The 21,252-nt window shown below is 40.3% G+C and overlaps 1 protein-coding gene across 3 annotated transcripts; it reads right to left on the bottom strand.

Annotated features, from left to right (window-relative positions):
* Positions 1-1,075: 1,075 nt before the first annotated feature.
* On the bottom strand, positions 1,076-21,247 carry IKBIP (IKBKB interacting protein). Of its 3 annotated transcripts, XR_007919762.2 has the most exons (4): positions 20,732-21,178; positions 14,722-14,839; positions 7,277-8,220; positions 1,076-1,992 (listed from the first exon to the last, which is right to left on the bottom strand). XR_007919762.2 is itself a non-coding variant. In XM_051846564.2 (3 exons), the coding sequence occupies exons 1-3, from the start codon at positions 20,905-20,907 to the stop codon at positions 1,237-1,239; spliced, it is 1,050 nt and encodes a 349-aa protein (XP_051702524.1). In that variant the 5' UTR covers positions 20,908-21,192; the 3' UTR covers positions 1,076-1,236. The 3 variants fall into 3 exon arrangements, 2 of the variants coding, with proteins under 2 accessions (XP_051702524.1, XP_017197528.2); XM_051846564.2 differs by lacking the exon at positions 7,277-8,220 and having other exon boundaries at positions 20,732-21,192; XM_017342039.3 differs by lacking the exon at positions 1,076-1,992 and having other exon boundaries at positions 5,588-8,220; positions 20,732-21,247.
* Between the last annotated feature and the right edge of the window lie 5 nt (positions 21,248-21,252).

Genomic DNA, 21,252 nt, shown 5'->3' on the forward strand with positions numbered 1-21,252 from the left:
TACAAGGAGGAGTGTGGGAAGAATAACTACTTGATAATTACTTATAGCTCATCCTTTTACTGTTTTTGGTATATTTTCACATATTTAGAGTGTTAGGAATTCCAGTGAAGAAGTCAGCTGGATTCTGGTTCAGGAGGTGCTGCTTTCACATTTTCTGGTAATTATCAAGTGATTTTTTTTACATAGTTTCCTTTGCGTGTTTGGCTTGATTGGTTATTTTATGCTTTTTTCCGTTAAGTATTTAAGTTTTCCACATTTTCTGGGTAGTAGTTTCCTAGTTAAAATAAAGCTATTAGAATAATAGCTGGGGGGCTGGTGCGTGCAGTTCCGGCATCCCATATGGGCTCTGGGTCAAATCCTAGCTGCTTCACTTCCCATCCAGCTCTCTGCTATGGCCTGGGAAAGCAGTACAAGATGGCCCAAGTCCTTGGGCCCCTGCACCCATGTCGGAGACATGGAAGAAGTTCCTGGCTCCTGGCTTGGGATAGGCTCAGCTCCTGCCATTGTGGCCATTTGGGGAGTGAACCAATGGATCAAAAACTGACCTCTCTCTAACTCTACCTTTCAAATAAATGAATAAACCTTTAAAAAATAGTAACTGGGATTGGTGCTGTGATGTAGCAAGTTAAACCATTGCCTGCAGTGCCAGCATCCCATATGGGCACCGGTTCAGGTCCCACCTGCTCCATTTCTGATGTAGCTCTGTGCTGGTGCACTTAGGAAGGCAGTGGAGGACGGTCCAAGTCCTTGGGCCCCTGCACCCACATAGGAAACCCAGATGGAGCTTCTAACTCCTGGCTTTGACCTGGGCTAGCCCTTGCAGGGCAAGACCAAATGATTTCTTAAGCTTTTATAGCTGGGCGTTTTCCACCTCTGATTGAATTCTACAGCCCTGCCCACTAAGGAGAGGTTCTTCAGTCAGGGCCCCAACCATATATACTGTGGTTCCTGATGGGCACTGAGGGTATGTGCATGTGTATGTGTGCTATTGTCTAAGAGTATGTAAGGGTATGGATAAGGTTCTTGCTATAAGTTACCAGTGTAGGTTTTATATTATTTACTTTGGAAAATAAAATGTTGTTTAAGAATTTTATTTTTCCTGTATAAAATAGAATCAAATACAAAATGGTATTCTTTCCAAAATATCACTATTTCTGATTTATCAGTCTTCCCATACATAACAGTGGTCCTGCTTTTAAAATAAAAAAGTCACCTTGATCTAACCTAAATGTCAAACTAATCCATATCTGAAATGTGTGTTATTTCATCTTTAATATCACTAATCTCAGCCCGGACTATTGTTAAATTAGATATTTTTTCATTTAAGAGAGCAATTTCTTTTTCTCTTTGTAGTAAGTCAGTAACCAATCTCCCAATGCGTAGTGTTAAGTCATTTATCAGTGGTTCCAAACGGGCAAAGTCCTTCTTTAGATTATATACCTTTGGTTTTAGACCATTTGCAAAGGTCACTGTCTTCAGGACTTTTGCTCTGTCACTTTCTAAGCTTAAAAATCTATCCGCGTGCTTGTTGAAATCACTCTTCAGTTCAGTTAGTGTCTTCTTAACAGAGTTAATTCTTTGTGAGTTTTCTGATGCTGTCTTTCGGAGCAGTGCTGTTCGGTCAATGCTGCTGGAAAGAAGATCACCTATGTTTTTTACTGTATTTTCTTCTACTTTTTCTATTTTATTTTCTAGTTCTTGCACAGAATCTGTCAATGATGTTACATCAGTTACTAAACCTGAAATGCGTCGTATGTCTGTTTTTACAGTTGTAATCTTGAGACTGACATCTTTTGCCAACGAAGTTGTACTTTGGTCTACTTTTGTAATGTCTTCAGAAAGAGTTGTCAAATTGTTGCTCAAAATATCCTGTTTTTCAGTTATCCTGCCAGACCAAGTTTTTACTTCATAAATTTCCTCCTGTAGACGCTTTAGATGAGCATTTATTTGTAAAGACTTCAATTGTTCCATGACAGCTTCAGATTTCTGACACTATAAGAAAATATAATACCACAATGATTAAGTCCACTAAAAGTTTAACATAATTCAACTTAAATTTTAATGTGTTATTTTTACCTACAACTTCACTGCTGTTTGGGAAAGCATATGGTAAAAGATGACTTCAAAAGTAAGATCCTTTGGAACAATTTAAGTTCATTACTAAAGAATAAGAAGGTAAATATTAAGGCCATTTCACAAAATGCTACTGGAAATTACATTTTTCTGTTATCATTTTTGAAATATAGGTCTTCTGTGTTGTAACAAAATGAGCTAAATGGAAGTGATGTGATTTTCAGTTGCTGGAAAATGAAAATGGAAATCTCTGCAATGGGCTTTGGTAGATTGTGAAGTGAGACTAGGTAACATTTTTTCAGCTTTATTAATATACTTATGGTATATAATCTGATGTTTTGATGTATGTATATGCTCATACATTATATCCTGATATCTCTAAATTGCCATTCTGGTTTAAACTTGGACATATTAGCTGATAAACATGTTGAGCCACTCAACTGCCTGGCAACATTTCAAGTTGTTATTTTTATTGTTGGTGATGGTAATGGGTTTTGGGTTTTAAGTGTGAGAGTGTGTGTGTGTGTGTGTGGTAACGGGGCAGTTGTATTTATTTATTTATTTATTTTTTTAATTTTATTTGAGAGGCAGAGTTACAGACAGAGAGGAAGAGACAGAGAGATCTTTTATCCCCTGGTTCACTCTTCCAAATGGCTGCAACAGCTGGAGCTGGGCCAATCTGAAGCTACGAGCCAGAGCTTCTTCTGGGTCTCCCACACAGGTGCAGGGACACAAGGACTTGGACCATCTTCTACTGCTCTCCCAGGCCACTGCAGAGAACTGGATTGGAAGTGGAACAGCCAGGACTCGAACCAGCACCTATATGGGATGCCCACACTGCAGGCGGCGACCTTACTCGCTACGCCACAGTGCTAGCCCCAGGACTATGTTTTAAAGTAGAAGATTCTCCCCTACGCTGCCTTTCAAATAAAGTGAAAATAAATGAATAAAGGGAAATGGTGTTGTGGTGTAATGGATAAAGCTGCTGCCTGCAGTGCTATCATCCCAAATGGGTACAGGTTTGAGCTGGCTGCTCTGCTTCCATCAACTCCCTGCTAATGTGCCTGGGAAAGCAGTGGAAGATGGCCCAAGTCCTTGGACCCCTGCACCCACATGAGAAACCCTGAAGAAGCTCCTGGCTCCTGGATTTGGACTTGACCAGTTCCTGCCATTGTGAACATTTGGGGAGTGAACCTGCAGATGGAAACACCAAACACCCACTTCCTCCCTCCCCCACCATTTTTCCCTCTCTCTGTCAACTCTGCTTTTCAAATCAATCAATATATCTTAAAAAAAAAAAAAAAAAAAGAAGAAAAGAAACGAAGGGGGGCAGTAGGTGTTTGATGCGTTGGTTAAAATGCCACCTAGGAAGCCTGCATCCCATATCAGAGCACCAGGTTCAAGTCCTGGCAGGCAGTATTTGATGGCTCAAGTACTTGGGTCCCTACCACCCATGTGAGAGACCCAGATGGAGTTCCTGGCCTAGCTCCAGATGTTGCAGGAATTTGGGGAGTGAAGCAGTGGATGCAAGTTCTCTCTCTACTGTTCAAATTTAAAATATTAAGAAAAAAGAGAATAGTCTCTACTTTCTGAGAGCTTGTAGTATAGTTTGGATGTAGAATGTCTATAAATGGATAATTTGAAACTCAGAGAGCAAGAATAAAACAAATTGCAAAATGCAAAACATCTTTACAAAATTAAATTTGTAGTTTAAAAGAAACTTTTTTTTCTTAAAATGTGTATTTCTTTTCTTTCTTTCTTTCTTTTTTTTTTTTTTTTTTGACAGGCAGAGTGGACAGTGAGAGAGAGACAGAGAGAAAGGTCTTCCTTTTGCCGCGGCTGGCACACCACGCTGATCCGATGGCAGGAGCCAGGTACTTATCCTGGTCTCCCATGGGGTGCAGGGCCCAAGTACTCGGGCCATCCTCCACTGCACTCCCTGGCTACAGCAGAGAGCTGGCCTGGAAGAGGGGCAACCAGGACAGAATCCAGTGCCCTGACCGGGACTAGAACCCCGTGTGCCGGCGCCGCAAGGTGGAGGATTAGCCTAGTGAGCCGCGGCGCAGGCCAAAATGTGTATTTCTTTGTGAATTATCTTTCTTAAGTTGAATTTGGCTTACTCAGCTATTTTTATTAACATAAATTTAGTTCAATGCAAATAAAAACATAATATGCTCAGAATATTGTTTTGATGGCAGTTTTAACTTTAAATGGTTGTAAATAGTTTTAACTTTAAATAGGTGCAAAAGAATTATGGTGAAGTGCTGAAATGGGACAGTATGACAGTGAAGTCAAAGTAGCAATTCCTTCCTTGGCCATCATATGTTTGGTTTTAAAACGTATTTTAGGATTTTTTTCTCTTCAATTGCTTTACATTATGTTAATCATTCATGGAGGAGGTGATTCAAACTGTTTTTGTTAGAGAAATCAGCTTTGTGAAAATGTTATTGTGGGATAGGACATTAAGGAGTAGCTTCAATTAGGAAGGAAATCAACTAGTAATTGCAAAACCATGTTTTATTTTTAAGGAGAACGTTCTCTAATACAGTGTATTTGCTGAAACAGTCTCCCAAGGGTGAAAGGAGTAGGTAGCCTACTTTCATCTATTTGATTTTTCGGTCACATTTTATTAACGTATCCATTCTGGCAGAGTAACTGTAGCTTAAGAGCATTACATAATTCCAGCACCTCGGAAAGAGCTTAGCTGCTTCTTAGAAGGATCAGATTAGGGAGCTGCTGGTAAACCTCTTTGTCTCACTTGGTAGCTTATAGTGTAATAGTCTTGAAATTGTAGTTTAAAATTAAAAAAAAAAAATAAATATGAAAGGCAGAAAGAAAGCCCTGCAGAGATTTTTCCATCTACTGGTTCACTCCCCAAATGCTCACAAGTTGGTGCCAAGTTGGAACCAGGAGCCTGGAACTCAGGCTGGGTTTCCTTGGTTGGTGGCAGGGATTCAGGTACTAGGGCTATCACCTGCTGCTTCCCAGGGTGCGCATTAGCAGGAATCTGGAATGGAGAGGGGTGCCAGGGGGCAACCCAAGTGCTGCTTCATAATTGATAGAATTTTTCATTAATTACAAAGCTAAGAAAATGAGTCTTAGGATATTGGTAGTTTTCCTTAAAGAAAAGATGAACAATGTAATTTAATATCTGACATACAGGGAAGTTTTTGAAATTTCAAGTTTGAAATAAATGAATCGAAGAAACAGAGGAAGACATATGAGTGTATTTATCTCTAGGGAGTCTTTCTCTCTCTCTCTCTCTCTTTCTCTCTTTTTTAGTTATTTATTTGAATGGCAGCATTCCAGAGAAAGAGGGAGAGACAGAGAAAGATATCTTCCATCCACAGGTTCACTCCCCAGATGGCCATAACAGCAGGGGCTGAAACTGGTACCATATGAGATGCCAGCATTGTAGGCAGCGGCTTAGCCCACTGTAACACTGGTCCCTAATGCAGTTTTTTAAAAACAGGAAAACCTGCTTAGTAAAGGAATACACAGAGACACAAACATCTACATGTAAATATATTTCAATAATTTACTCATGTAATAAGGTAGAAGTACAAGTTTTCGCTTCCCTTGTAAATGTCACTATAGAGTACAGTGGTCATCTTGTTTTTATTTACTCTCTATAACCATTACCAGGGTATATATAAGTTCAAATAAAGTTGTTATTAAACTTGATAACAGGAGCCAGGAGCTTCTTTGGGTCTCACACGCGGGTGCAGGGGCCCAAGTGCTTGGGCCACCTTACACTGTTTTCCCAGGCCCATTAGCAAAGCACTCAATTGGAAGAGGAGCAGCCCAGACATGAACCAGTGTCCATAAGGGATGCTGCAGGTGGCGGCTTAATCTACTACATCATAGTGCTGGCCCTTAATGACATACTTGTAATATCATATTTGTAATATCACATTTGTCACCATTTATTATAATGCTGCCTTTCCTTTTCATAAGTTTGTTGGTGTATTTTTATTTTAAGTAGACTCGTTTATCTAGAGATCATATATCTAGCAAACTCAAGAGTCTAACAGAACCTTAATGGTAGAGGGAGTAGGAGGTGGGACGGTTTGGAGGTGGGAGGGTGGGTATGGGGGGAAGAACCGCTATAATCCATAAGTTGTACCTATAAAATTTATATTTATTAAATAAAAGCTTTCTATTAAAAAGCCCATGTATATGAAGATAATCCAAAAGCTCATAACACAATTCATAAGGAAGGTCTTAAATAAGCACATATTTAAGTGTATTTAAAATTTCTTACTAGTATCTGTAACACAGTTTAGAACCTTAACAAAAAAGAAATCATTTCCCAGGCTTTATAATTTCTTTTTTTTTTTTTTTTTTTTTTTTTTTTTTTTTTGACAGGCAGAGTGGACAGTGAGAGAGAGAGAGAAAGAGAAAGGTCTTCCTTTGCCGTTGGTTCACCCTCCAATGGCCACTGCGATGCAGCCGGCGCACCATGCTGATCCGAAGGCAGGAGCCAGGTGCTTCTCCTGGTCTCCCATCATGGGGTGGGAGACCCATGGGGTGGGGGCCCAAGGACTTGGGCCATCCTCCACTGCACTCCCTGGCCACAGCAGAGAGCTGGCCTGGAAGAGGGGCAACCGGGACAGAATCCGGTGCCCCGACCAGGACTAGAACCCAGTGTGCTGGCGCCGCAAGGCGGAGGATTAGCCTAGTGAGCCGCGGCACCGGCTCCAGGCTTTATAATTTCTAGAAAGTGCATAGTAATTCATAGCAAAGCCTCCAGGCTCTCCCTCAGGCACATTAACTTTTATTTGAACAAAATTCCTATGAACTTGGTTATATGGATTTTCAGCCTGCAGTGAATTACAAAGGAACATGAAGAATATGGCTGAAACAGGCATATTCCCAACTAACCTGACAGCAAGGTAAGTTGATAGAAAAGGTATAAGATATAGACACAGGTTTGAAAAACAGTAATTTAATGAAATGGTAAAAACTGTTTAATAGTTCCTAGAGACAGCAGTGTATTTGGGCCCAAAATAGTATGTGAAATTAATAATGACGCTCATTCATTATTAGAAAAATGTTTTCAAAACACTAAACATATTGTTTTAAAATAGAGAAATGTATATTTGCAAATTTTTTCTATTTTAAATGATAAAAACAAAAAATGTTTTAGTTAAAAAATATAAGCTCTAATTATGTGGATAATCCATGTGTGTAGATATCTCACCTATCTTCCAATAATGCAGGATAAAGTGAGGCATTTTCAAATAACCCAAAAACATGAAACTGATCAATTTACATATAATGATATAGGTCATCAGAATAAATGTGAATTTAAAAGTCATCATCAATTCTTTTATTTTCTAGAGTATGATCTTCTAGAATTCCCTTTTCTTTTGTACTTGAATATGCTGCAAAGTCACGAACTTTTCCTTTTAGAACATCCAGTTCATTTTGCATCTTTAGTATGCTATTGTCATACTGCATTCCTTCAAGGGTTTTCTGCATCTCCATTATTTCAGATACTGCTTTCAGCATATCATCTTCCATATTAAACATCTGCAAAGTCAAGTCTTCCATTTTCTTTTCTGTTCCTATCAGATCCTGAGAGACTCTGAGAATAGAGCGAATAGCATTTTCAATTGTTGGTAAATGTGTCTTGCATTCTTCAACTTTCGGTTCATAGTTGGAAAGTTTATTAGTCAGATCTTCATCTCTGGCAAAGAGAGCGTGCTGCTCCTCTTCTAGCTTTTCAACTGCTTTTGTATCAGAGCCAAGCTGCTCTTCTACTCTCAGAAGATCCTCTTCTTCTTGTCTTTTTACTGTTCTAATATTTCTTAGTGTGCTATCTTCCAAATCTTTTAGCCGTTCAGTGAGCAATTTTATTCCTTGCTCAGCAGAGTTGATTTGGACAGTAACTTGAGAATGTATGTGTTTTGCTTCTGATTTGAAAATGTCTGTGTTAACATTCATTTCTTCTAGGCTTCTCTTCCAGAAATCTGTAATATTCTGGAGTTTTTGATTAAGGTTTTGCATCTTTTGAGTGAGCACTTCTTCATTATTTTGAATGTCATGCATGATACTTTGGAGGCTGGATACTTCCTGTTCAAACTGGGTCAGCAAAGACATGGATGATGTAGCTTCCTGCAGGATACTTTCAGTAGACTCAAGCTGCATTTATAACACAAAACAATTCCTAAGGCTACTTAATAATTTTTACATTGGAGAAACAAACTTTAACAATAAGGAGCATAATATACCCACTTCAAATTCTGAGGATGTCTAAACTATCCAAGTATATCAGAATTATATGGACAAAAACATTTATTGATTTGTTTTAAACAAATTTACTAGATTAGCCTCATTTTAGAAAAATATACACCTGAATCCTGGATATTTATGCATTTTCTTTTTCTTTTTCAAAAAAATTTACTTATTTATTTAAAGGCAGAGTTAGAGAGAGAGAAGGATAGACACAGAGGGCGATCTTTCATCTGCTGGTTCACTCCTCAAATGGCTACAACGGCTAGGGTTGGGCCAGATTGAAGCCAGGAGCAAGGAGCTGCTTCTGGGTCTCCCACGCGGGTGCAGGTGTCCAGGGACTTGGGCCATTTTCCACTGCTTTCCCAGGTGCTTTAGCAGGGAGCTGGATTGGAAGTGGAATAGCCAGGACTCAAACCATTGCTGCAGGCAGTGGCATAACACGCTGTGCCACAGTGCAGGCCCCAACTTGTGCATCTTCATAAAGATATATTGAGGATAAAAATGTTGGAGAAGGGGCTGGTGTTGTGGTATAGTGGGCTATACTGCTTCCTGTGATGCCAGTATCCCATTATGGGTGCTGGTTTGTGTCCTGGTTGTTCCACTTCAGTTCCAGTTACCTGCTAAAGGCCTGGGAAAAGCAGCAGAAGATGGCTCAGGTGTTTGGGCCCCTGCCACCCACTTGGGAGACCTGGGAGCAGCTCCTGGCTCCTGGCTTCAGCCTGGCCCAGTCTTGGTCATTGCAACCATTTGGGATGTAGGCCAGTTGATAAAGACCTCTCTCTCTGTGTGTCTCTTCCTTTCTCTCTCTCTCACTTTCAAAATAAATAAATAAATATTTCTTAAAAATGCTAGAGAAGCTTGAAATACATCATTTTTCCTTTTTTTTGCTCCTATGAAAGTAACATACATGTCATTTTTATTGTTATTTAGCTTTTTTTTTTTTTTACTTTTCCTAAATGCTATGATTCTGGAGGAGTTCCTACCTGGAAAAAAAAATATACCTTTTTTGATTAACCTCTTACAGAGAAGGTACTAGCAATCACATTTTACAAAGGCAAGAATGAATGAAAAAGAAAACAGTTTAGGGAAATGCATTTTTTTGTGCTGTGGGTTTTTTGGAGGCCTGGGATTGAGTCCTGCCTCTACTTCTGGTCCAGATTCCTGCGAATGTCCCTGGGGGACAGCAAATGGTGACCTAAGTATTTGGGTTCCTGCCACCCTTGTGGGAGACCTTGATGGAGTTCCTGTCTCCTGGCTTTGGCCTAGTCCAGGTCCAGGTGTTATGGACACTTGGGGAGTGAACCAGTGGATGGAGGACTCTGTTGGTATCACCCCCTTTCTGTTACTCTTTTCAGATAAATAAATAAGTAAATAAATTTATCTTTAAATCTTTAGTAGGGCAAGTTCATATCAAATGGTAAAGTGTTCTAAGCATGTGAAAACCATAGTAGGGTGGTAGGTGTTGTGATGAGAGGGGTGGTTCATCTGTGGTCCGATGGGAGCCTTGGATCTCCTGCAGTTTTGCAGAACACTGATAACTATGGATTCTAACATGGACTTCATCTAAAGAAAGCCACAGACCATTAATAGACAAAAAACATGAATCAATTTGTATGGTGGCATTCAAATCCTAGCAATTTGAGAGAGCATAAAGTACCAAGTTTTTGAAGAGCATGGCCTATCATTGTGCATTCAAGATTTGAGTTTGAATAACCTCATCAAGACTCAGATCCTCTTCAAAAGTTTCAAGTCTCATCTGCATTAAACCTCTCCATTGAACCCTCTCACAAAAGTCAAAGCTTAAAGGGACTGAAACCCATTAATAACATCCCTTTTATATCCCTTCCTCTGACTTCTCTTCAATTTTTTTGACCTTGAAGGTCTTTCCTGTTACTTATGTTCCATTAGACTAGAGTCAAAAGAACTGTGCTTTCTAAAAACATTTATTTTCTGTGGCCATGGTTGGAGAAGCATAAGCTTGGCATAAGTTTCAAATTAAATCTTTTGTTGTATCCTCTATAATGTTGAATCAATAATTTAAAAAAGAATGAGGTGATAAAAATACTTAAGGTTAGAAACTGTATTGTACTGGGACGAGAGCTCTCAACCTAAAGGTTGTTGAGTCTTGCTGTATTTACTCTGCCTCCTGCAACATATACAGTAACTGGGGAAGTTACTTAACCTCTCTGAACTTCAACTTCATTATCTGTAAAGTGAATCTGACAATATTCTCCCTGCCTACCTCACAGGGTTGTTGTGGAGATCAAATAGGGATCAAATTTTATACAAAATATTTAACAGACATAGGGCCCTATTACACGGTTGCAAGTCATTTCCTCAGCTGTTAGGCCTGGAAGGGTAGGTGATAAACCAGTCCAGGCTGGTACACAGTAGCAAGGCTATGTAAGATTTTCCTCTCTCTGAGTAATGAATGCTATAGTGGGCTAATTCTAAGAAGGAGGAAGACTGTAAATTACTGCTGACAATTTTCTGCAGCAGTTATAGTTTATGACAGATTCATGATCTGCAAAATTTGTTTACTTAATTTTAAAATGCAAGAACAAGAGCAGAACATTTTGTGATGGGTCCCACTGGGTAAAAGTAAATATTGTTTTAGTGATACATGTGAATATGTGTGTGTACTTGGTCATTAAATAAAATGCATTTTTTCCTATAAAAAAAAAAGAAAACCATGGTAGGCCTCTGATACCTCCTAATATGTATCTGGAATATAAAAAGGCCAGGTCATGGACCTCTTTAGTCTACACATGCATAGACAACAGCTTTGGAGACTACTAAAATGTCTAGAAGTGATCATTAATTCATCAAATGCTTGCAGCATTGTGTTGAAGAATGTACCAAAACCAAGACCAAAAAAAATAAAAACAAAAAACACAGTTCTGCCCAGCAGCTTAGTTTAACTGGGGAGAAGGATGTGCCTATATGCACTGTGACAGGTGAAAGACAATGGAAACATTTAAGTGGAGACCCAACCCAGACTTTAGTGATCTGGGGAAGTAGTCTAGAAGGAGTCTTATCTAGTCACTTCTTCTCTATATCACCCTAATAGCAAATTAAGCTTTTAAAAACTGCTTGTGTATCATGGTACTCTTTTGAAAAACCATTGGTGTTTCCTAATATTTCTAGAATAAAGTCCCAAATTCTAATACCTCTCCCTGTGCTATTCTCTTCTCCTCCTTACTTAAGTTCTATCCTGACTTTAAGGGTCAGGCAAGATCTCAGTCCTTTAGTGCAACACCCTTCCACAGCTCTAATTCTGACAGCCTGAACACCGGTCAGGCTGGACACCTGTCCTGTAAAACTGATTAATTATGCACCTCCCACATATTTGGCACTTAGCAAAAATAATTTAAAAATGCTGAGAGTGTTTCTGTGGCAGGCTTTGTACTAGACGTTGGATGTAAAATATACACATAGTAATCCTTGATTTCACAATTTGATAGGGGAGATACTGTTTTGGGTCTTCCGTGTTCTATATTCTAGAGTCACAATAAGATCCATTGAGTGTATGCTGTGAGCTAGTTCCATTATTAGATGCTAGGGAAATAGAAAACACAGAGTATTCACTCTAAAGACAAGTAAGGGAGGCACATTACTGACAAAAATCACATCTACTATGATTAGTATCACAACAGAGTTAGCACAGGGAACAATGTATGCTCAGAGTAGAGATACGAAGTTGGAGGTCAGTGAAAAAGAGGCTTAGAAGTGACTCTGAAATCTGATTCTTTAACAGACTGATGAATTATCCATGTGAAGTTCTGAAAGCTTCTATCTAAATTCCTTAGGGGAAGAGACCAAGTCATAGTTTTTTCATGGTCCCCATATTTCAGTATACAAGGCCAAGTTTGCTGGTGTTTAAGAAAAATGCCATATGCCTCCTGGGCCCACCCCAATCAAGACCTAAAGAAGTTGCAGGTGATAGGTAGCATAGTGTATCCATACTGACCGTACCGAGTAAGATAACTGGAGCACTCTGAGACATTGTTTAGAAATTATTTTGAATGTACATACATAGCTATAGTACAAACTCCCTTAAAATACCACTTCTGAGAAGTACTGATATATTGGTAGTATGTGTGCAGTATTAGGTTTAGTACTTTCATTAGCAGTATTCTGAAGAGGCAAACTTATCTTCATCTGAGGTGTCTTCCCATTTAGGCTGTTCACCAGAAGAACATCACTGTCATCAGAGGTGGTATTCCTCAGGTCCAAGATCAACTTACCAGGAAAATAACTCTCAACATTTAATGTGAAAACATTTAGTGACTAGTATACCACAGTAACTAGCATTTATAGGCTGTCAATATATTTTAACAGTTTTTTTTTTAAAGCAAATACCTTAAATTAGTGCTTGAAGGTTTTCAGAGTTTGCATATATATTAAATGTTGTCTTATGCATTTAAAAATCTTATTTAATAAGTGATGAAATGAAGGCCAAGAGAAGTCAAAGTGATTTATCGAAGAACACAATTGTGATGAGAGCCCACATCCAGTTGTTCTCCCCTCCTACGACATTATGCTGACCTTTAGGGCCAGCTTTGTGAAAAGGCAGCTATTAGCAAACTACTCTCAGGGCAGACTGTGAGACAAAGAGCTATGAAAAGACGATTTCTTGGATTCTATGATGATATTTTGAAATCTGCCTCAAAAGCATTTTACTTGTCACAAAAATTTTCATTTAAAAAGGAAATTTAACTTGGTTCAAAATATATTTTCATTAGTTTCTAATTAAGTAGACTGAATTTCTAGTTTCTGGATTTAAATCAATAAGGTGGAATGCTCCCAACAATTATAACCAGATTCCAACTCTGTTTTACGTCAAAATATCAACTCCACTGCAGTTCCTGTCCACAGCCAAGCTCACCTTCCTTGGACTACCCAGCATGTGTAGAGATGCTCAATTTTCACCTACGGTCTTCTCTTCTGGAAGATTACATACTCATTCCACGCATGCGGTGGCTGGAATTTGGGGCTTCCATTTCATCTCTCTCTTTGAAAGGGAAAGAGAGAGCAAGCGCCTGCTCGTAACCACTGGTTTACTCCCCCAATACCCACAATAGCCAGGCCTGGGCCAGGCCGAGCCTGGGAGCTGGGAACTCAATCTACATCTCCCATGTGGGTGGCAAGGACACAACCACTTGAGCCATCACCTGCTGTCTTCCAGGAGGCGCAGCAGGAAGCTGGAATTGGCAGTGAAGCCTGGATGTGAACCCAAGCACTCCTGATACAGAACGCTGGTGTCCCAACAGGCATCTCAATCCTGTGCCAAATGCCTACCCCTCACCTTAGTTTTGTAACACCCTTGACCACCATGGTCCCAAGAACAAGCCCTTGTATACTTTATGACATGAATAAAGATTTAGTGAATGAATAATGAACAAAGCATGATTCCTAGTGCTAGCTTGGTTTCTGGTAGCTAGAAAAGGTTCACATGATGCTTACTGATTATAGTTGACTCAACCCTGAAAACGTGGGGGTTACAAAATGCTTTGTCTCACATTTCTAAGAATCACAATAATGATATGCCTGGTAGAAATCAGCATTTGCAATTTGAAGAAACACAACATAGACATTATATTATTTTAATTTTCATTAGAACTCTTATTTGTCTAAAGAAACATTTATTTTTAGACCAGTCATTCATACATGCATATGTATATATCCTTAAAAATGGAAAGAAAAAAATTGATCTTTTTCCAGTAAGTGCTATTCATATTCTAACTTCATACCTAAAGATCAACCATATATTCAATGCTTTAGATAACTGACACATAAGTAGAAAATGAACATATTAAAATGAAGGTATTAGTTTTATCCAATATTAGAAATTGTTATATAAAACAATCTTTGTCCTTTCAAGGTACAATCTGAGGGGCTGGCGCCCTGCTGTGGTAGGCTAAACCTCTGTCTGCGGTGCCAGCATCCCATATGGGTGCTGGTTTGTGTCCCGGCTGCTCCTCTTCTGATCCAGTTCTCTGCTGATGGCCTGGGAAAGCAGTGGAAGATGGCCCAAGTGCTTGGGTCCCCGCACCCACATGGGAGACCTGGAAGAAGCTCCTGGCCCCAGCTTTGGATTGGCCCATCTCTGGCTGTTGCAGCCATTTGAGGAGTGAGCTAGCGGATGGAAGGTGTTTCTCTTTGTCTCTCCATCTCTCTCTCTCTGTAACTGTGCCTCTCAGATAAGTAAATAAAATCTTAAAAAAATACATATAATCTAAGTCCAAATTGGATTAGAGGGAGAATGTCAAGAGGTAGAAAAAAGACCAATGAGAGTTAAAAGAGTAGTGGTATAAAAGGCATGAGGAAAGAAATTCTGGTGGGGTAGAATGGTGGTGGGGAAGAAAAACTGGACAAACACCCCCAGATAAGTCAATCAATAATTACCTTTTCTGAAATTAAACTGATTTTCCTTTGAAGTCCTTGGAAGTCAGTGGTTTCTAATTTCAGTAACTGATACTGGCTTTCCACCTTTGCAAACTTTTCTGACTGATGAAATACAAACCTGGAAAAGAAAAAATAATCATTACTGCCTAATTTATATCCATTTAAATCTGAACTTCAAAGAAGTATTATACCCTCTTCTGTTAAGAACATACATTCTTGCATGGCCAAGATGCATCCTTTATTTTATTTTAATGAACACTCAAAACAGCCATGTGCACTGTAGGTACTGGCTTACCTCATGAGAAGAAGAGTAGAACATTGCCCTTGCTCACAGTTCACAGTTCTGTAAGATGTAAAATATCTATTGGCTATATGCAGAAGAAGTATTTTGGAGGAAGATACATTACGTTATTTAGAACAAGATCTTTGATCTTAACTTTTTTTCTCAAGGCCATTTGGGCAATCTCTAGAAAAAAAAAGTGCTTTTACATTGAAATGTAGGAGAAACAAGATTATCAAGAGTTTTAAAACTAAAATGTAGGCAAGTAGACTAATGAAAAACAGTGGGATAAAAGGAGAGGTGACAGTGATTAGAAAGTGCAAAGTAACAGAAGAGGTATGAAAACACAAGACAGCCATTGTCAGAGACAACAGAACACAGGTGCTATGCAGGGTGTATAAACTGTACAATTGAATATACTCCATGATATGTGATACAACTGATATAGATGCACTTTAGACATTCTAAAATTGGAGTGTGTTCCTCATCTGGCAAACAGTACAGGGCAGAAGCATAAAAAAGGAAAAGAGCTATCCCAATAAATCAACATCTGAACAGGAGTTGAATGAGCAAGCACAAAAGAAATGCCTTGGATCTAATACATTTTGGTTATCTACTTTAGCTCAATTCTTCAGGCTCAGAAAAAGCAGCAGTTGAAACTCTTTGTATACTGAGTCATCAAAAAGCAGTGGAGCAGGACCATGAGAAGTGCCTGCCTAAATCATTTTACTGGGGCCAGTAGTTCAAAAGTTTCACAGCATATTGGGATCATCTGGCAGCTGTAACAAAGTCCAATACCTGAGTCCTACCCACAGATTGTGATTTGATTGGTATGGAATGTGGCTGAGCTATTGAAAATTTCAAGAGCTTTCCTGGTGACATGGTACACAGGCAAGCTGAGAACCACTAATTGACCATGTTTAGTAAAATTTCATTTCCAGTGAAAGAGAAATATTTAAAAATCCCCAAACTTAATGAGGTGAAACACTTCTCAAATGCAGCTGTCTTAGCTTTGTGCATCTTTGCAAGATGGTGGGTGATGTTCCAAACTCATAAATGGCATCATTCATCTGACAGTTGCTGTAAAACTGTCCAAGTCAAAATGGATTTTTTGCTTTCTTTTTTTTTTTTTTTTTAATTATTTTAAGTCAGAGCTAGAGAGGAGAGAGTGGGGCGGGGGGGAGAGAAAAGAGAAGAGATCTTCCATCAGCTGCTTCACTCCCTAAATGGCCACAATGGCCAGGGTTGGGGCTGGACCAGAACAAAGCCAGGAGACAGGAACTCTGGGTCTCCCACATTAATGGCAGGGGTCCAAGTACTTGGACTATCATCTGCTGCTTTCCCATGTGCACATTTAGCAGGGAGCTGGATCAGAAGTGGAGCAGCCGGGATTCAAACCAGCACTCAAAGGATACTGGCGTTGCAGACTAACCCCACTGCACCACAACACTGGCCCCAAATTTTTTGCTTTTTAAACAATGTTTACAATGTTACATGAAATTCTGATTGACGATGCTGGCTAGTGTCTATCATATGAGATACTTACAATCCTAGGTTACATACAGATTGTCTTTTGTCATGCATGCCAATATTAACATTTTTAAAATTTATTTTTAAATTTTAAGTTATACAAGTTTAATGTACTTCATATATACAGTTTTAGGAACATAGTGACACTTCCATACTCTTCTTCCTCCTCCCTCTCTCATTCCTATTGTTAATTTTTACAAAGATCTATTTTCAATTTACTTAATGATCATATAGTTAATCCTACACTAAGTAAAAGAGTTCAACAAATAGTATGAAGAAGATAAAGAAAACACTGTTCCTCAACTGAAGAGACAAGGGCTGTAAACAATCATGGACTTTCAAAATGTCTATTTCACTCCAACACATTGTATTTCAGGTACTCTGTTGGTTACCTCAGATCAGGGGAAAGGTGTTATCTTTCTGGGACTGGCTTATTTCACTAAGTATAATGGTTTCCAGTTGCACCAATATGAACTTTTAAATCTTCTGGTTATTAGAAAACAGTTACTCTAATTTTCAAAGACAGATGGATAGACATAATATTTTTTAATGGCTATCTCATTCCTACTCCTGGGTTTTAAGAATTCCCCCCCTCTCCTTTTTAAGAGTACAGGTTTATCTAAAATCAGGAGCTAGAGGCCAAGGATAGAGAGATCACCTTAAAGAAAGTTAATTTCGGGGGCTAGTTTCATTATTCATTACCTCACAATGTTACTCCATTGTAATTTATCCTATAGATCAGGGAATTTATTCAAAATGAAAGCATTCTTATAAAAGAGTGTGAAGGTTAATCTTCTACAAAAATACATTAAGAATTCTGATTTTTAAAAATATTTTATTTATTTGAAAAACAGAGTTAGAGAGGGAAAAATAAGAGATCTTCCAAGTCCAGGCAATCAGATTGATATACTCCTTTGGCTTGGGGCTAGGTAGGAGATTCTAGAAAGGCCAACTGGATTACTATTAAGATTTTATTTTTATTTATTTGAAAGGCAGTTACAGAAACAGAGAAAGAGACAGAAATCTTCCATACACTGGTTCACTCCCCACGTGGCTCCAATGATTGGAGGTGGGTCAGGCAGAAGCCAGGAGCCAGGGGATTCTTCCAGGACTCCCATGTGGGTAAGGACTTGGGCCATTTTTTGCTGCTTTCCCAGGTGCATTAGCAGGAAGCTGGATGAGAAGTGGAGCAGCTGGCACTCGAACTAGTGCCCATATGGGATGCCAGCACTGCATACAGTGACTTAACTTGCTGTGCCACAGCTGGGCCCCAGAACATTTGGTTTTATTAAATATTTTTAATACCCATCTCTGGATTTCTCTTCAAATTTATGTATCAAGCATAAACTTCAAGAGAACTCTCATGTTAGTGAAAATATTCTTATGATTGTTATTTTTGAAATGGTTAGCCTCTCACCATAATAAAAACAGATTTCACCCTTGCTACACGTGGATAGCTCATGCATGAAAAAACAAGCACGAAGACGACTAAGCACAAGCAATGAAAAGTGGGCTGAATGGTGATGAATTATAAAACATTTTATTTACTACTTACATGTGCTAGACACTATTTTAAGTGCTTGATAATAATTTTATAGAAGCTACGTGTGCCATGAGAAGGCTGCTTTGGTTCTGAAAAACTGTTTTCAAACTGGCATCCAGGTTGATATGATAAGGGTAGCGTGGTTTTTAAATTTTTTTAAAAAATTAATTTACTTAGAGGGGCTGGTGCTGTGGCACAGCAAGTTAAAGCCCCGGCCTGCAGTGTCGGCAATCCCATATGGGCATCGGTTCAAGCCCTGGCTGCTCCACTTCCAATCCAGCTCCTTGCTAATGCGCCTGGGAAAGTAGCGGAGGATGGCCCAAATCCTTGGGACTTTGCACCCATGTGGGCAACCTGGAAGAAGCTTCTGGCTTCAGTCTGCCAGTTGCAGCCATCTGGGGATTGAACCAGCTGATGGAAGACCTGTCTCTGTAAATCTGCCTTTCAAGTAAATAAATCTTGAATTTACTTAGAGAGAAAGAGACACAATATTTCCATCTGCTGGTCCACTGCTCAACTGCCTGCAACAACCAGGACTGGGCCAGCCCAAAGCAAGGAGTGTGGAACTCAATCTAGGTCTTCCACATGGGTGACAGGAACCCAAGCATTTGAGCCATCAGCTGCTGCCTCCCAGGGTGTGCTTCAGCAGGAAGCTGCATTGAAGTGGAGGTAGACTTGAACCCAGGCACTTCCATGTGGGATGTGAGCATCCCAAGGGGCGCGCAGCACCTTTAGTGTGCTTTTAACTATTTTAACAGGTGCCGAATGTTTATTTGAAAATTGCTTGCAAATGTCTTATGAGGATAAATTTGAATTCCCAAATTGACCATGAATATTTTGCCACAGTGAACAATGTATATGTATACGTTATGTATATATACATATATATATGTATATGTAGAGTATACATATTTATACTTAAATTCTTATGGGAGATTTCATAAGAGCAACCAAGTCAACTATTTTCAAGATGATATAACTGTCCATTTAAAAAATAACTTTTGATTCTGCATTAACATTTTGTGGACATAGTTCAAATTTAAACTTCCAAATCAGTGCAACATGTTTTTTGTCTTTATGGTAGGCAATTAAAAACAAAAACCCCCAACAGTATTTCAAGTTTTATTTCCTTAAAAGTTTAGTTTCCTATTGCAGCATTTTCTGAGGACAGCAACCAAATTAGAGGAAAGCTGAACATTTTTGTGATGTAATTGATCTCACATGATTATGAAGTTTTAGCTAATTAATGGAAATTAATAAATTTAGCAACTAAAACCAGCAAAAATGTTTTAGCATAAGTTCTATTAACTCAGTATCTTTCCCAATACAAAAAGGTATTTTGAAAATAATTCATCCATGGCCGGTGCCGCGGCTCACTAGGCTAATCCTCCGCCTTGCGGCGCTGGCACACTGGGTTCTAGTCCCGGTCGGGGCACCGGATTCTGTCCTGGTTGCCTCTCTTCCAGGCCAGCATTCTGCTGTGGCCAGGGAGTGCAGTGGAGGATGGCCCAAGTGCTTGGGCCCTGCACCCCATGGGAGACCAGGATAAGTACCTGGCTCCTGCCATGGGATCAGCGCGGTACGCCGGCTGCAGCGTGCTGGCTGCGGCGGCCATTGGAGGGTGAACCAACGGCAAAGGAAGACCTTTCTCTCTGTCTCTCTCTCTCTCTCTCTCACTGTCCACTCTGCCTGTCAAAAAAAAAAAAAAAAAATTCATCTAAAGAAGGTGAGGCACTTGAAGGTGTAAGAGCAGTTTATTTAAACAGTAAATCCAGTACACCTAATTACATAAACAAGTATCACCTGAGTAAAACATACTTTTTTTTAAGAAAAAGAACGTATAATAATCAACATTTCACTTTATTTTAACAAATTTTTTATGAACTTCAAGAAATACACGACCTGGGATGAGTCACCAGTAAAGTATGATTCAAAATGTGCTAGCATCAAAAATGTTTTAGATTAGAGGAACTTCAGGGTCTCTGGAAGAGTAACAACTGTTCCTAAATATCTTACAAATTGATGAAGAAAGGTAAACTCTATTAATCGTACCGTGTCAGTCTTGCTATTAAAATGAGTTAGATTATTCCTAAAGAAAATAGGTTAAGTAAAATAAATAGCTTCCCATGGTTGTTTCCAATGTTAATTTTTCCTAACAACAACTGTGTTGGGTGTAAGGCTATATATTTAGTCTCAAGTAAACACAAGCGCTCTGTTTTTGTAGTTTTACAATGCATACAGAAGTTTAACCTGTAATTTAGGAAGACTTTAAATTCACAACGCATGCACGTTGATCGAAATAGGAGAAATCCTTCCAACTCTGGAATCAGCTAACACTGCTGCTTTGAGATAATGAAATCTAAAGGTTACAAAGTTCCCATTAGGCATCTATGGGGCAAATGTGACCGGCACCCAGCGCCCACGAGTAACGGTTTACAGCAACGTCAAAGATCAGGCGCCTAACGAGGTTTGTCCTTAATCTGCAGACCTCAGAGGCACGGCCCCGGGGGTCGCGGCTGGGGGACCAGCAGCCGCCAGCATGGGGGCTGGAGGTTAGGGGGATGCCCGGTCTGGTGGAAGGATCAGGGGCTGGACTCCGATGAGCAGGGCGACCACAGGAGGCCGGACACGGCCCGGGTGGCTCCGCGTCCACTTACCAGGCCAGGCCCAGGCACGTCCCCAGCGACAGGAGGCTCAGGCCCGTCCGGGGGTCTGCCCAGCCCCCGCCTCGGCCGCCCTGGGCCTCTGAGCTTTGGCCGCCCTCGCTCCGCTTGCCGGGGTCCGCGAGGGCTCCCTTGGGCCCAGATTTCTTCCTGTTCTTCACCTCGGACATGTCTGGAGGCCCAGAGGACACACCCGGGGCGGCTTCTTCAGCCGGGGGGAGCAGGACTTGGCCGCCTTTGCCTCGCCGGCGGTGAGCGCGCCCCCGCACAGCCTTGGCGCCGCCCAGAATCCAGTCCCTTTTCTCTCCCAGCCATCCTGCAGCTCCACAGTCTCCCAGACTCCCGCCTCCCAGCTCCCTCTGCTGAGGCGGAGCCCCACCTCCCCCTTCCTCGGCGTCACCGCGGCTGACCAGAGGAACCCCAGCTCCTGGGCGCGCGCAGGGACCCGAGGGCGTGGAGCCGGGCGGGGCCGCGCGCGCCACGTCAACGGCACGGCCGCCGTCGCCGTCTAGGTC

The sequence above is a fragment of the Oryctolagus cuniculus genome, chromosome 11 (assembly GCF_964237555.1).
Source record: "Oryctolagus cuniculus chromosome 11, mOryCun1.1, whole genome shotgun sequence".
NCBI lineage: Eukaryota > Metazoa > Chordata > Mammalia > Lagomorpha > Leporidae > Oryctolagus > Oryctolagus cuniculus.